This window comes from Xyrauchen texanus, chromosome 2 (genome assembly GCF_025860055.1).
Source record: "Xyrauchen texanus isolate HMW12.3.18 chromosome 2, RBS_HiC_50CHRs, whole genome shotgun sequence".
In the NCBI taxonomy this organism is placed as follows: Eukaryota; Metazoa; Chordata; class Actinopteri; order Cypriniformes; family Catostomidae; genus Xyrauchen; species Xyrauchen texanus.
The window spans coordinates 39,299,001-39,316,937 of record NC_068277.1 but is presented as its reverse complement, the minus strand read 5'-3'; the positions used below and the strand labels follow the sequence as shown (position 1 = coordinate 39,316,937).

General features: G+C 39.9%; 1 protein-coding gene across 2 annotated transcripts in view; it reads right to left on the bottom strand.

Moving 5' to 3' along the window:
• LOC127653148 (receptor-type tyrosine-protein phosphatase N2-like) overlaps positions 1 to 17,937 on the bottom strand; it is a 266,087-nt gene that overhangs the window by 82,292 nt on the left and 165,858 nt on the right. For both annotated transcript variants that reach the window (XM_052139704.1, XM_052139714.1), the window contains one exon: positions 7,756 to 7,820. In XM_052139704.1, coding sequence (XP_051995664.1) covers positions 7,756 to 7,820 — 65 coding nt within the window. The remainder of the gene's footprint in view (positions 1 to 7,755; positions 7,821 to 17,937) is intronic.

The following is a 17,937-nucleotide window of genomic DNA, read 5'->3' as shown; positions in this document are numbered from 1 at the left end:
AAAAAATAGTGAGCATGGAGCATCCTACAGCTCTCTATATAGCTAAGTGCATTAAATCCAAACTTCCTATTGTAAGGTATGGCGGAGGATCAGTGGCCTTAACAGATTCACGAACAAACAAGAACTTACTGTTAAAAACTCCCCTAATTACTGAAATAGCGCCAACCAGTCTCCACAAGCACAATAAATGTATTGACAAAGAGACAATGAACTATTGACAGAGAACCGCATGTGACATCCGCATGCTCACCACGTGCTTATCGTGTGGACAGGAAGGGAAACTTTGAGCGTAAAAATGTGTGTGTGTTTTCAGTTAAACACAGAACTGCATATTGCTAATGAAATACGTGTAATCCCTGTATGTTGTGTATTTCTGAGGTATATCAAACTCGTTAGAACTGTTTCGTTGTGTGTTTTTAAACTCTGAGGCCTCATATTTAATAGCCTCAGTGTATATTCCCTTTTTAAGTGTACTAAATATACTTTTCTTGGTATCAAATTAAACCTTACGATTTGGCCTAGCTAAATTCGAATATAAGATCTTCGTAAGAATGATATTATGTTATGTTTTGCCATCTTTTGAGTCATTCAGCCCAAAATCTCTTACCGTCATAAACCCAGCCAGAAACATGCAAATGAGCCGTGACGGAACAAAGGAATCATTCTCCTGTCCCAATGGAAGGAGAATTTTACGACCTCCAAAGGAATGTTCAGAGAAGTGCTGACCCTCACTTCATTCTCTTACTGAGAAAGAGAAATGAACCCTGTTAATCCTATATATATATTCTATATATCCATGTGATAAATATTGACATGTATCTAATGTGCCATCTCACATTTTCCCTTAAATGTGCTTGATCTATGTTTTCTTGCAAACTAATGGGTTAATGTTTCAGACTTTGCATACTATGGTTAACCAAAATCATATGTGTGGCATATTTGGTCTCTATAACTTGGTATTTTGAAGATTGAAATGACTGTGTACATGATATGTCGATAACAACAACATATTAGTATTACAAGTATATTTCCTATTTTCTTTCTTGCACATGCAATGGGCAATTTTACAACAAAGAGCAATAAACCAAATTCCCGCCTAGAACTCAAACCCTTCTTATTGGTCGAGCCAATGAGAGGTGGGACCTGTTTCCTGAGGGTATAAAATTGCTGCGCCCACTTCCTCGCTCCCTCTTATTCTCTTAGCTCTCTCTCCTATCTTCACTCTCTTAGCCTCTCTTGCTTCCTGCCTCTCTTGCCCTCTGAGCCTTGTGCTCTCTCACTCTCTCGCTGAATGATGCCAAACTAGAAGGCCCCAAGGACTCCCAAGCGTGTGCCAGGCTCCGGCCTTGTCTCTGACTCTCACTGGTTCTCTCTCATCAAGACAACATCATCAAAGATCAACTGGAGCCTCAACAAATTGCATCAGGACAGTTTAATTCAAATGGGACATGCAAGTATCAAACTTAGTCTCATTATTTGATACATTAAGTATCCTTAACCCCTTTCTAAAAGAGCGTGTCAGAACTAATATGATGGTTTGCTCAGGCTGTTGATCTGCTGAACTTCAAACAATGTTATAACTTCTTGCCTTCCTGTATTCTGCTTCAGCCCTCTTTCCCTTGGTAAACTGTATGAATGTATGTATATGTATGTTAGAGTAGTTTAAATGTTTAGTCTAGTTAATAAAGTCTTGTTCATGTCACATGTAAAGTTGTCTGTGTCTCAAGCTCATATCTAAAGTCACTAATCATAGATTTTGACTACTTGCTCTTAATACTTAGTAAGAAAGACATTTCCCTTGCCCCAGAAATGTACATTTCTATTAATTAATTAATTAATAACCAATATTGAGTGTTCACGGGATGAACCGAGTATTTGGTTGTAATGTTAATGTAGCTACATCAAGTTAACCCGATTAACTGATCCAAATATTCATAATTGATTATAACAAGTTATGATTGATTATTAATATTTCATAGAGCTGATTCGCTACCTAATGGTGGAAGAATATAGAGCTGATTCGCTACACTATCAAAAGTTTAGTTTCAGGCAGCAGATGATACTTTGGCCACTCAACATGTTTGTCAAACATGGGACAATTGTAATCAGTATATAGATTCAGAATTTATGATTTATAATTTAATTTTAACATGGTTGGCAGTGATTGGATGATGCTGGCCATTACTTTGAATCAGAATTAATTGTGTTCATTTCTAATATAATGTCTGTAATGTCTCAAAAACATGATGTAACAATATAAAGGATGGGCAAGGAGGAGGTTTGAACTGGACAAACCATCAAAATAATGTTTAATGAAAACTTAAAAAGACACAAACATAAACACACACGACTATCTCTCTCTCTCTCTCCAGAACTGCCGCATCCAGCTTGACCTTATCCCTCTCCTTGACTGATTAGCCCGATTGGGGGCTGGCTGCATGCACTCACGGCCCGGCCCTGCCCTCCTCCTTTTCACACATGAATAACCAACACCTCTGGAAACATAAAAAACTATTTCATAAAAAAAATATGACTTTCTATAGTTTGGTATTATTTAAAATGTCACATATGTGGACATCAAGGTTAAATCTGTAAAAGGACATCCTCAATGATTATTCAGGTTATTCAAAACAAAAGAAAAACAAGTTTTACAGTTTGCAATCAAAGTTATTTAACTACCCATGCAATAAACAGTAATCCTGGGCAGTATAGTTTATGTTTCAACCAGAGGTTGTGTTTCATGTGGAATGAAACTTCATTTCAATTTAAGTATCCTGTAAAATTGTCAAATGTCTGCATGTTAGGCAATAGTCTCAAAACATCTCTGTCTATGCATCTGATTGAGATATCTCTCTCTCTCTCTCTCTCTGTTGTGTGGCCATTTTGATTGACAGAGCATTTTTGTCATGTTGCCACTGCAACAGACAGCCTATTGAAACAGTGACAGAGCGATCCGCTTAGCTCTATTTAATGGCAATCAAACACTCATACCCCCACACACACGTTGGTGTGGCTATCCTTATGAGGACTCTCCATAGAAATAATGTTTTTTATACTGTAGGAACTATAGATTCTATCCCCTAATCCTAACCAAATTTATAGCATAATTCACTTGTAATTACCAGTTTGTAACCTAAAAAATGTCCTCGTAAACACACACAAATATAAAGAACACAATCAATGAAAGAGTTATCATGATTTAACCTAAATCCTTTGAGCAAAAGAGGTGAACATTGTACCATACATATTAAATTATAAAATACTTTTAAAATGAAAGGGCATTTATGGATTTGTTTTATATTGGAGCTTTATAAGTTCTTAAAATCTAAAGGAATAGAGCATTTTACACTAACCAAAGAGTATCAAAAGTATCATGGCATTATCATTGTATTCTTTGAAGTACTGCACCCTGGAATACCATGTAAAAGCCATGGTATATGCAGCTAATCATTCAGTACCATGGTATAAATAAAAATGCCATGGAATTACCATCTAGAAACAGTTTTTTTTTACTAATATACCACCACACAATGTTTTTGTTAACATTGATTTTTCCAAATCTATTACATCCCCAATTCCAAAACAGTTGGGACAGTATGAAAAATGCTAATAAAAACAAAAATTATATTCACCCTTTGATGTAGTGGCAAATCCCTACAACTTAACATTATATGATGTTTTACCTTGTTAATTTCATAGTTTTTCTTTTTAAATGTACAGTACTTTCAAATCAGATGATTGCAACACAGTCCAAAACAGTTGGGACAGTCGAGTGTTTACCACTGTGAAACATCACCATTTCTTCTAATAACATTTATTAAGCATCTAGGCACTGAAGACACAGGTTTGTTATGTTTAAAAAGTGGAATTCTCCCCCATTCATCCATTATGCCCGTCTTTAGCTTTACAATTGTTAGGGGTCTTCGTGGCCAATCTAGCACTCTCTGCATATTCAGCAAGTATGTGGTTTGAAGTTGTCCTGCTGAAAATTCAGGGACATTGCTGGAAAAGATGCTTCTGGATGGCAGTATATGCTACTCCAAAATGTGTACATATCTGTCTGCATTCATGATGTTCTCGCAGATGTGCGAGTTACCTATGCCATGGGCACTGACACACACCTGGACCATACAGACACTGGCTTTTGGACCTGATGCTGAGAACATCTTGGATGGTCCTTTTCATCTTTGGCCTGGAGAACACAATGGCTGTGTTTTTCAAAAACTATTTGAAATGTGACTCATCGGACCAAACAAAATGGTTCCACTGTTCTAATTTCCATCTAAGATGAGATCGAGCCCAGAGAAGTCAGCAGCGCTTCTGGACAGTGTTGATGTAGGGCATGGTAAAGTCTTAACTTGCATTTGTGGATGCAGCGGCGAATGGTGTTGACTAACAAAGGTATACTAAAGTTATCCCAAGCCCATGTTCATGACATCCATTACAGATGAATTATGTTTTTTTAAGACAGTGGCGTCTGAGGGATCAGAGATTATGCGCAGTCAGAAGTAGTTTTCATCTTGCCCTTTATGCACTGAGATTTGACCAGATTGCTTGTATCTTATATTGTGCACTGTATAGGGTGACATTTCCAAAATCTTTTGAATTTGTCTTTGGGGAACATTGTTCTCAAAGTATTGGATTATTTGCTGAAGTATCTGTTAGCAAATTGACAAGTGTGACGAGGCACGTGAGGAGGCAGGGCAGGGACAGGGTCAGAAGGCTTGGAAGGTGGCCACAGAGCAGGGACAGGGTCAGAAGGCTTGGGAGGTGGCCACAGAGCAGGGATAGGGTCAGGAGGCCTGGGAGGCAGCCGCATGTCCGAGGCAGGATCAGGAGCCCTGGGTGGTGGCTAGGGCTGGACTGGGAAGAGAAATCGGCCAGGGATATTACATTGCAACTGGCCCAACTGTTGAGCGGTGGGGGGTTCGCTGTCCTTTTCTGCATATCACAGCACCATTTTGTGGTCCGTTCTGCATAACGTGACAGCTCATTGCTTATCGCGGCCCATTCAGCACATATCACGGCACAACTAATGGCCCGCACGGCTCTCCCGATGGACATTCCATCTCTGATCAGCCCAAAAGTGTGTCGGCCAACCGGGAAAATGCACGGTATGCCAGATTACCAGTCCAGCCCTGGTGGAGAAGGGACAGGGTCAGAAGCCTTGGAAGGTGGCCACAGAGCAGGAACAGGGTCAGAATGCTTGGAAGGTGGCCACAGAGCAGGGACAGGAGGCCTGAGAGATGGCCATAGGACAGGGAAAGGGTCAGGCGACCTAGGAGATGGCCGCAGGGCTGAGAAAGGCTCAAGAGGCCTGGGAGACGGCCGTAGGGCTGAGGCAGGTTCAGGAGGCCTAAGAGGTGGCTGCAGGGCTGAGACAGGGTCAGGAGGCTCTGGTAAGTTGGACAGAACCGCAGAAGGAGGAATCTCTGGGGGAGCAGGTGGAGCCGTATAAGGCAGAGCCGTGTAAGGCACCGGGGGTGGAGTCGTGAAAGGTGGAGCCATGGAAGACTCTGGGGAGGGGACGTGTAAGGCGGAGACATGGAAGAGTCTTGGGGCGGAGCCTTGGAAGGGAGAGCTTTGGAAGACTCTGGGGTGGAGCCGTGGAAGGCGGAGCCATGGAAGACTCTAGGGTGGAGCCGTGGAGAGAGGGGGAACAGAAGCCTTTCTTCTCTTCCTCCTCCTCTGGATGGCTGAAGATGGCAACGCTGGTTCTGGGATGGACGAGGCTGGCAACGTTGGCTCTGGGACGGATGAGGCTGGCAACGCTGGCTCTGGGACGGACTAGGCTGGCAATGCTGGCTCTGGGACGGACGAGGCATCCAGCTCGTTGACCGTGGCAGGCGTTGGCATTGGCTCGTTGGCCATGGCAGGCATGGGCACTGGCTCTTTATGAGGTTTCTCTGAAGCGAACATCTCTAAAATTAACTCGCATACATATACATATTCTTCCCACGTGTAGTCACTAGTCTCCGGCAATTCCTTCCACTCCTGAACAAGGAGGCCAATCTGGTACCAGGACTTCAAGTCGGCATCAGCAAATCATGTGAATCTGGCAATGGTGCTGAACAGACAAGAGTATTCTATAATTGGGAGGTTCGCTCGACTCAACCGGATGAAGACCGCTGCTACATCCATTTCGGTGCTCAGTCATTCTGTGATGAGGCAGGCGAGGAATGAGGATCTAAACACAGCTTTTATTAACAAAGAATAAACAAACTAACTCAGAATATAATGAAACAAACACAGGGAACAAAGTACAGAGCATCCAACAATACATGCAAAGACTGACAAACTAACCAGGGGAAACAAGGGCTTAAATACACAAGGCAAAAACAAAAACACCTGGGGAAACAATCAGGGAATGAAGAACACAATCAAGGGAAAACCAATCATAAAATGAAACTACAAAAGTACAACAAAAATTAACAGGAAACAGGAACTAAACAAGAATTACAACTTAAAAGACAAGACCAAAAACAACAGGGAATATGACAACAAGTCTCGAATGATCCTTGCTCTTGAATGACTAGGCTGTTTTGGGGGGCTCCTTATATACTATGACACGATTGCCACACCTCAAATCAAATCTCTTTATTGTCACTCAACCATATACACAAGTCTTGGGTGCGGTTTCAAGCAACATAGCAGTTGTAGCAGCATAGGTCCTGTTTACCATCTCCTGTTTCACATTGCCGTGTTATTTCAACTCATCAAATTGTTATTAGTCCTTAATTGCCCCTGTCTCAACTTGTTTGGAGTGTGTTGCAATCGTCTGATTTGAAATTACTGTACATAAAAAAAAAAGAAAAAGAAAAATTTAATTCACAAGGTGAATTTGTGAAACAGGAGATGCTAAATGTTTTGTTGTAGTGCTTTCAATATAGCAAAGGGTGAATATAATTTACAAATCACTCCTTTTTGTTTTTATACTGTCCCAACTTTTTCAGAATTGGGGTTGTATAAGCAAACAGCAAGGATAATGGATATTATGGAACATTGATAGTAGGGAATAGAATACTAGTTCAGTAATGTTGTGAACTCAGTTTACGTGTAGTTGCTACAGTATTTCATTCTCATCCCCATTCTGGTATTTAATCTGTCATGTGGAAGGCCAGACTTTTAACTATTAGGTAACACCTACACATAAGTACTATTTAGCTTTTAACTTTACTTGGCCACCACATGTGGACTACTAGCACCACAAAGGTCATTTACATCAATGGAATAAGGCCTCAAATAGATAACTTGAACATATCTCAGTTGATGTTTGTGATTTAAGTGATAATCTGTAACATTTCATGCTTGAGTTTGATATCCACAACCTCTATAACAGATTATTTAAGTTAAAGGGACACTGTAGTTCAGCCAAAGAAATCTCTCATCATTTACTTGCCCTCAATTTGTTCCAAACTCATATTACCTTTTTTTTTTTTTCATGGAACACAAATGGATTATCTTGCAGAATGACAATGACATCTATAGAAAAGAATGACAATAAAAGTGAATGATGACTAGGAACAGAGCAGCTTGGACATTCTGCTAAATATGAGAAAAGTCAAATGGTTTTGGAAATTCATGAGGGTGAGTAAAGGAAGATAGAATAACATTTTTGGAAGAACTATATATCTTTAAGGGAGAGATTTTGAGCATAAAACATGCTCATTATGGGTTGCACTCTGGTAAAGGAGGATGTCATCATTGGTGAGGGGGAAAAGGCGAGAGAGAGAAGACTCTTTTCCTCTGACTTACATCACTCAGTCCAGCCTCAAGAATCCGCAGACCGCTCTCTTTCTCCAACTGTCCTTTCTGTTCAACTGTTGAAGAGAAAAAATGGGGACAGAGTGAGACAAAATCATAGGATAAAGCATGTTGTCAATGCTGAGGTGGAGATGCGTGTGACAGGAATTATTGAGCTCATCAGAATGAGTGTAGTGGAGTCTGCTGCATGTGAAATGCGCACACAGACATCTGACCCAGACTCAGACCAAAACTAGACCCCTCAAGACCCAGACCCAGACCAAAACTAGACCCCACGAGAAACAGACCAAAACTAGACCCCTCGAGACCCAGAGCCACACCAAAACTAGACCCCTCGAGACCCAGACCCAGACCAAACACTGAGTAACGAGACGCAGATCCAGAACAAGACTGCATTGATATGGTCTCAAGAGGTCATGAGACCAAGACCACAAGATCAAGACCACGACTTTGTAAATAACACAATCCAAACCAGCGCAACTACAAATATATATCCAATTGAACCAGGATGTTCAAACAAACTTATGCTATAAGCATAAGTAGCAATCAGTGGGGTCGGTGCACATTGAAAATCAAAAAGGTTTGATTGACCTCGTAGACATACTTAGGACCTTGGACAAATGTGTTGCATATTAAATGAGAAGCTGATCGCAACAGGGGTCCCAGAGTCGGAGACATTTTTTTTAATTGTTATATATCCTTGGGGTGTGTCCCAGGTTTCATAAACATGGATCACTCCTTTCAGGAGTTATAAGCATTTCAATAAGCTATGCCACTCCCAAAAGTTTTTCAAAATTCATCATGTTTTTGATAATTATTAGCAAAACTAAAATAGAAAACAATGAGATTAAAGTGATTTTAGCCATTACAGAATTTCCACAAACTGAGCCATTGGATTAGCCACGCCCCTATTTCCAAAATTCCACACGCCAAAGATACCAAATGAGCTTTACTGAAACCAATATTGAGCAGAAAAGGCTGTCAAAAACTACAGCAGAAAAATAGCGCCCCCTCAACAGACACTTATTGCACATTTTTATGGATTTGCATATTTTTATGGATTTGCACATTTTTATTTAACTCGCTATTTTTCTCAGAATCTTGCGTGTGAGCGCGAGATGAATCCGTCATTACTCAGAATGATGTCTGTCATTCTGACACATAAAAACAAGCAAGAAACTCTGCTAAACCATCTTCATGTGGTATATCTCATGAAGGGAGGGAGAGGACAGTGCTCGCAGCCATGTGAGAGAGAAAATAACTAATGTGCTTCTTTTAAAAGTATTTGGTATTTGAGGGAAGATGCAATAGGGATTTTTTATTCTGATGGTAGGCAGCAACAAGTTCATAACTTTGGACGTTAGATCAGCTGTTACTCGTACCGGTGCACCCAAATAATTTTCTGCATTTGCAAGCAGTATTTTTAACTCGCAAATGCGAGTAAAACACTTGCACTGTAGATCCCTGATTATTGTAAATAAGTCACGAAATTGACCGTATCCTAACTGCATGTGTCAGAGTACGAACTCTCAGAGGCAGAGGGATGGACAAGGTGAGGTAATCCAAACACAGGTATAACACAAACAGCAGCTGAGTAAACTCCAAACAGGGTAATTAACAAATTGCGGATGATTCGAAAACACACAACAGTCTTTTGGTACTTGTAGGAATTATGACAAACAATGGGAGAATCAAATGGCTGAAGGAATACATGGAGGACGAAACATACACCAAACTCAGACGATGGGAACAAATAAATAGTTAGGTAAACAAACTGGTAAGTATTGAAGTGGCTAAGGAGTCCGTAGTTTTAGGGTGTACATAGATGAGAACAGACAAGTGACTGAGTGTGAGATTGGGGTTTTATGCAGTCCATGATTAGAGTACTGATGATGTGCAGGGGCATGTAATCAACTCAGGGGAGAGTGAGCGCTGTGTGGAGTGAGGGAGAGGGAGCCTTGACAGCATGAATTAAATAGTATTTGTCATTATATATTTACTAAAATACAAATATTTGGGGACCAAGTCTTTTTTTGACTTCTTATGGGGGGTCCCTAATGTAGTATGGTAGGTCCTGGCCTCGTCGTAAGCAAAGACTGTGATGTGCTTGTGCAATCATTTTGTCAGTTTTATTATCAGTGATTTGAGATCGCTGCTCAATTTACTCGTTAGCCAGCTCGAGCTCGAGCAGCACGGTTGAAGGGGTGTGTTTTTGTGTCTGTGTGTCGACTGCAAACTCGCATTCAGATTTGCCTCCATTCCGGTATACAACGTCCACATTTCACAATCCAATCAACAACCGATGGATAAAATCAAGTCCCCACCTTACATTTCTTTCTTGTTCAATAATCTGTATAACTCACAATATAAAAGTATAGTATTGTGAAATACGTCACAATATAAAAGTATAGTCAAGTTTCAAGAAAATTAACAAATAAATGGCTTACTTATGGTTGTCACTGCATTTTAAGTTTCTTTTTTTAAGAAAAGTTACATACTTCAGCTTTAAGTCACATTTTTGGTGGATAAGAGTCTGGTAAATCGAATTCCTCTGTTATATTTCTCAGTTCCTGTGTAGCCCCAGTTTCACATGAATTGAAAGTTCACCTTCAGTTTGCAATACCTGCAAGCGTCATACGGACACCTTCCGTAACCATAGTAACAGCTGCATGATTACATGTAACATGAGTCGCTGATTATCTAATCAGCAAATCATGTGGCAGCAGTGCAATGCATAAAATCAGGCAGACACAGGTCAGGAGCTTCAGTTAATATTCACATCAACCATCAGAATGGGGAAAAAATTTGATCTCAGTGATTTCGAACATGGCATAATTGTTTGTGCCAGACAGACTGGTTTGAGTATTTCTGTAACTGCTGATCTCCTGGGATTTTCACGCACAACAGTCTCTAGAGTTTACTCAGAATAGTGCCAAAAACAAACCAAAAAATCCAGTGAGTAGCAGTTCTGTGGATGGAAATGTCTTTGTTAATGAGAGAGTCAACAGAGATTGGCCAGACTGTTTTGATCTGAAAGAAAGGCTATGGTAACTCAGATGACCACGCTTTAACTGTAAGAGTGAGTAGTTGCTTCAACTGTAGTGAGCAACACGTCGAACCTTGAGACAAATTGGCTACAACAGCAGAAGACCACATCAGGCACTTTATACATTTCACAATTTTTAAACTCAGATTCGAAATCCTGAAGATTATAATAACTGTGACTTTTATAATCTGTATAATAATATAATAATATTATAATATAAACCATATAATCGTGACATCCCTAGTTGAGACCCCTGTCATTATTTGCGCCCCTAGATACAATTAACCTCTGGGAGACTATTTTGTTTCAGCCTGCATCCAGCTCAGAGTTAATTTATTCTGTAAGTCTGGATGAAGAGGATAAAAAAAGCACTGTGTTGTTACAAACACTTCAACATATTATTAATCTCATTATATTTGTCAGCAGACACTGCTTTTAGAAATTGACTGTTTTAGAACATTTAAAGTCAGAGTTCAGTGGTTCAGGTGATATATCTTTTCTTTCAAAACTTCTCAGAACCTTAAAATCAGTGGTACTTTTCTGCAAAAGTTATGCTATGTTTATGTGAATACTCTAACAAGGACAGGAGGTTAGTCATTGTTTTGGAATTTGAAGTAGCTGTGTTGGAAGCATTAGTGAATTTATTTCCATCTATCTTGTATTTCCAGTTCATGGGATGATGTTTTAAATTGCCACACCTACTCGTTTGTGCAAATTCTCTCACCCCTAGCCACTCGAGTTGCATCACACTGCATCTGCCAGCATGCCAAAAACAGTGAAAAAGCATTATGTGATAAATATTGTCTATGTTGACATTTAGCCTGCAGTAATGGGATTTTGTCTAAAGCTCCAACAAAGCAATTCAACCAACACTTAACACACTAAATTCACCTGCAAAGGCTTGGTGTCTCTACTCCCCACAAGACCACTAAAAATCAACCTGAAGGTCAGCAATGGCAGTATTAATGTCAGATTTAAAATAACTAAAAACAAACAAACAGAAGTTTAAACCAACACACAGCAAGCTCCAGGTGAAGGTGTGAACCTCAGTGGTAAAACAAAATGACTTCACCAGTCTTTCCATTGTTGCCTGGATGAAACACGTACTTATCTGTTAATAAAAAATACTCTTAAGAATTAAAATATATGAATGTATATATGTGAAACATTTCCCTTCATTGTTACACCCGGGTATACTAATTGTGATTAGTAAATCATGGCATTTTGTATAATGGCCGCTGACCTACATAACTGATCATTGTCAAAACCTTTTTTCCAACATAGCAGTCCTAGCTTCATGTCTCTTGTATCAAAGCACGGTCACACATAAATTCGCAAGGCAAAATTTTGCAGATGAAGATGGCCTGGGCAGACATTGAGCATGTGTGAAATCATCAAAAATATAATGATCAATCAGTCTCTCTTTAATGCTGCAATTTATACTCTGTGAGACTTAATATAAAAAGAAACTCACTGCTAAAATGACATCCTTGTCCATTGTGAATAATCATTGTAGCTGTGTATGAAGCACTACCCACACAGACATCACTGCCAAACCAAGCGACTTCCCATTGATCAACATGGTGATTTCGCCAGTTAAAGTTCACCAAACTTGAACTCCACACGAAATCCATTAAGGCGCAGATTCCCATTGAGATGACTGTATTTCGCCCATGGAATTTCACCATGTGACGGTATGTGTGACTGTGCCTTTACTCTGCAGTCTTTTTGCAATTCAGATCAACCATTTTTGCCCATTTATTTGTTTATTTGGTAATATAGCTTTATAACCAGGATAAGTACAGCCAGCAGGTCACTACTTAACTGAATTTTGTCTGTTATGAAGCTGCCTTTTACTTTCAGAGACAACGTCAAAGGGGATCTCTTAAGTAGTAGTTTTGCCATTTCAACAGATGAGAAACATTTTTAAATTATCCCATACAAACATTCCAACTAGTCACTGGGAGTGTGATCAAAGTGCTGTTCTGTCTGGAGAAAAGCCAAACTGTTTGTTTCAAGCTGCTATGTGAATGTAACATTTTATTTTCCTAATGTATTTGATGTCACAAAACTATTTCCATTTAGTGGCACACCAAGCAATAATTTAAATGCAGCAGTTCTGTATTTTGTTTTCATTATTATTACTCTGAAACCTTGCCAAATGAATAATTGGGGAAAAATATAGTGAATCTGACTGTGGTTTTGGGTTAGTTTACTACACATATAAAGATTACCCTCTTTTCTGGTGCTCATCTGGTTGTGTCAAAAACATTTCACATTTAACAGTTTTCAGCAACAAATTGGCCATTAGGCATGTTCATTCGCGAGGTGGGAATAATCTCACCACACTGCTGTTCTAAATGTGTGAACAATTAACCTGTCGTGTTGTATAAGCAATAAAAGAACAATGCAAAACATGAGCGTGATCTCTAAGTATGTGTATTTATGCATATCTAAGCATGTATACAATCAAAGGAAATGCATTAGTTAAGAAAGCTCAATGTATAAGATGAAATCCTTTCACAGACTTTGATTTCCATGCAAGTTGCTCTTTTGAAGGACAGCTTTGATAGAGCATTTAGAAAGAGGGAGAAATAAAAGGCTTTTTACAGATTACACAGAAAGGGAAAATAATTATACAGTGTGAAATTATAATTGACTTTGTTTACTTTGCTGGAGAAGGAACGACAGAGGGAGGGATAGTGAAGAGAGAGAGGGAGAGAGAGAGAGAGAGAGAGAGAGAGAGAGAGAGAGAGAGAGAGAGAGAGAGAGAGAAAGGCAGGTATATAAGAAAAACAGAACGTCAAACAGTCAGGAAGATAAAGGAAGAAAAGTGTGAAAATAAATGGCACAGCAAAGAAACCGAGAGGAAGAACTTGGACAGAAACGAGAAACATTCAGCAGAATAAGACATAAAAAAAGCCTTCACAATCCTGGAAAGTGTGATTAAAAAGAGAGATGTGAAGAGAGTGTGGGAGAGGGAGAGTTCTGAAGAAATACAGAACAAAATGATTTGAGCGAAAAAGAGAATTAAAGGAGAGTTCTCTAAGAGCTCCCAGATGACGTCTATTCTAATGACACCAGCTTGAGTTTGGTCTCCAGTGCTGGTCTTTTCTTCTGGAGACTCTATAATTAGGATTTTAATCTATCAAAGCCCATTCCTCTCGTCATACACTCTTAATGCTATATTCCATATGATTAAGCACAATACCTCAGACCAATCAACGAGTGCGTTCATCTCTCCTTATATCACTGTCTGTCTTTCTTTTACTCATGAAAGAACTATCTTCCTCTACAGTATCTCTCTTTCTGCCTTTATCTGAATGTGTGGTGCCAGCAAAAGCATCAAAGCCCGGTCTCTACAAAACAGGTTTGTGCATTTGAGAATGCGTGTGACAGAAAGGGAAAGAGGGAGTATGTGAGCTTATCTTCTACTACATTTAAGAGAAAATGAAAGTACACGTTTTTTTTCTGTCTGGGTCTTAAAAACCAACATAAGCACACGGGAAGTCGTCATGTTGTTTCAGAGATTTCCAGTAGCTAGGATTGGCCACATAATGCCGACTCACTGACAAGCACTATCACTATCAGACATTTTTGCATCTGCTGCAGGGTGTTTAAATTTCCTTGTTGTGTGACTGGTAGCACATTGCATCAGCAGTGTGGGAGACCCAGGTCGTATCCGGCATTGAAACCAGGGAATAATCACGTATGCATAATCATTGATGAGTGTGTTTCAGACAACATACAATTTTTACTTCACTGATGGTCAGGTTTAGGTTTGGGGTACAGTTTATATAACTTCACACCTTTTTTGGGCGCCCTTCTGTGAACATTTTACCGGGAAAATGGAGCTCAAAATAACCAATATGCCCAACAACACTTATGGCTTTGGCAACTGGGGGCAGTGTTTCAAATTTGGTAAGTATGGCAGCTAAGCTATTCTGTACCACAACATCATGTTTCAATATGTCTCAAGACGATTCAAGTTCACAAAACATTTATTGCTGCCATATACATATTGTATTGCCATACATGCACACACACAGAGGCAAATATGCTCTCCTATGTTTTTAAAAGATAATTTTTTTCAGCTAAAAATGTATTTTGCTTTTGAAGTAAATAAAATCTTATTTTTAATTAACTACCAATATAATGTTAAATAAGTTAATTTGATCAAACTGAATCATACACATTTTAGTGTCTCAAAATTGACTTCCAATTAGGAAATTTAGTTGATTAACCCAAAAAGTTATTTCAACTGGCCCCTCTTTTTCTTTAGAAAAAAGCAAAAATCTGGGTTCCAGTGAGGCATTTTCAATGGAAGTGAATTGGGCCAGTCCGTAAACATTAATATACGCACTGTTTCAAAACACAGCCACAAGACATAAACAATATGCAATTATAAGTGTCACATTTCTGCCTTTTATCCCTCTACAAAAATGTGTCCCATTCACTTCCATTATAAGTGCCCCATTGTGACCTTGGTTTTGTCTGTTTTTTAAAAGAAGTCAAATAAAAATGTTGTGGTACTGCACATTATGCCACAAATGCTGTCGATAGAGCTTAACTTGTATTGAAACCCGAATATTCCTTTAAAGATAAGAACGTACACAAACACTACCACAAAAACATGTTCAGACAGTTTTTAGCAGAAGCGTGCCACTAATATTCATCCATCGTTTATTGATGTGTTTTTCTCTGCAGAATGACTAAGAAATGCCAAAGGATTTTAAATGCAACCATGTTAGCAAACATGCCTTCTCACATCACATATACGCACATGAGGGGCTAAATCTCACTCTTTTGCCACTGACCCACTCTTGCGAATGAAACTGCGCCCAGGTTAACCTTGTGTCATAGCCAATCCCCAGAACCCTTCAAAGTCTCCATTTATTAGAGTTCAGAGACTGTGGAGGCCTCCTCCATCCACTTCGCACTCAGGCCTGTCTGGAGCCACTTTAAATGTAAATGAAAGACTGGGGATAGAGTCAGGGAGCCCAAGCATTTCTCAGGGGAACGGGACTGTGTGAGTGTCAGATGCCCTGCTTTTTAAAAAATGCATTATGAAGGTTTGTGTTTTGTTGCGTTTAGAACTGTATACTGGATTTGGATGTGGTTTAAAGGTAATGAAAGATCATTTGAGATAGGATCTGCTCACAGATAATGAAAGAATATAGCAGTAAAATATTGTTGTGAAGCCACTGTATCACTGTTAAAAGTAGTAACCTACAATTGTAACCAATTGTTAAAAGCTAAGGAGCATCAGTATTTCTACCTGATCTAACTCTTAAAATAATTTTTGTTAGTGTAACCTAATATAGCTTGATTCAATCATGCTCCATAATATTTTTATTTAAATTGAAACCAGGTTATTTAGATGTTACCAAAAATTTCAGAGCAGAATGTGAATCTCTCTCTCACACACACACACACACACACACACAAAACACACACATACGCGAATGCTGCATATTTGCTGATTTTATTCAGTAAAAATTGCCTTGACTTGAAATAATTTAAGACAGCCCATGACATTTTTTTTAAAAGCTTAATTTTCGAGTTGAAAACATTAATTAGGTGTATCAGTCACTACAATTTTATTCCAGATACTGTATGCATTTCCCATTGTTCCAGCTGTGTGAAGGAGTCCTTCACACTTCCTCTTTTAATGTTTTTCAATTTAACATTTATAGTTAATTTTAATGTTTGGTTTAAAAAAAAAAAACTTGCCAAAGACACACAATGTCTAAATCTAATCTGTGATGCAAGTTTGCGGTTCCATTAATTCCCTTGGCATATTAAACCAAGACCAGTTATTGTGTAAGAAAGGTAAAACTGTTCACATGTATACATATTGGTTAAAGTTTCTATACATTTAAATAGCTAAACTAAAAACGTCTCGGGTTACATGTGTAACCCTTGTTCCCTGAAAAAGGCGGAACGAGATGTTGCGCTGCTAAGCGCTAGGGGAACAGCTTTAGCTGTGAGCCGAGCTGAATAAATGTGTGGAACACGTCAATGAACATTGACCGGAATTTATAGCCTCGGCTGATGTAATCATTAGATGCACCTGAGGCCAGGCTATAAATGGATACGTCACCAGGTGTCGTCAGATACTTCTTTTTGAAGAGCAGTCCTGGGACGCCCCAGTGCGGCAAAGCAGCGCAACATCTCGTTCCGCCTTTTTCAGGGAACAAGGGTTACACATGTAACCCGAGACGTTCCCTTTACAAAAGGCTTCACTACGATGTTGCGCTGCTAAGCGCTAGAGGAACGCAATACCCACGCCGCCGCGCTGGGGCTGTCCGGACCCCTACGGTTGTGCAGTGTACTCACAAAAACGCGAGAGGTCTCAGACATGAGCTTCAGATGTCGACTCAAGGGCATAAGAGCCCGGAGTAGAATAAACATCTAAACCATTCAATTTTGATGAATGTGTGCGGAGAGGACCAGCCTGCCGCATCACAAACTTGTTCAGGCATGAGCTGAGATGTCGACTCAAGGGCATAAGAGCCCGGAGTAGCAAAGCATCTAACCCATAAAGTTCGATGAATGTGTGCGAAGAGAACCCTGTCGCAACACAAACTTGTCATAAAAACTGATGAATGTGAGCGGAGAGGACCAGCCTGCCGCATCACAAACCTGTTCAGGCATGAGCTGAGATGTCGACTCAAGGGCATAGGAGCCCGGAGTAGCAAAGCATCTAACCCATAAAGCTTGATGAATGTGTGCGAAGAGAACCCTGTCGCACCACAAACTTGTCATAAAAACTGATGAATGTGAGCGGAGAGGACCAGCCTGCCGCATCACACACTTGTTTAGGCATGGGCTGAGATGCCGACTCAAGGGCATAAGAGCCCGGAGTAGCAAAGCATCTAGCCCATAAAGTTCGATGAATGTGTGCGAAGAGAACCCTATCGCACCACAAACCTGTCATAAAAACTGATGAATGTGAGCGGAGAGGGCCAGCCTGCCGCATCACAAACTTGTTCAGGTATGAGCTGAGATGTCGACTCAAGGGCATAAGAGCCCGGAGTGCAGGACATCCAAACTAAAAAGGTGCAATGAATGTGTGCGGAGGGGACAACCTGCCGCATCACAAACTTGTTTAGGCATGGGCTGAG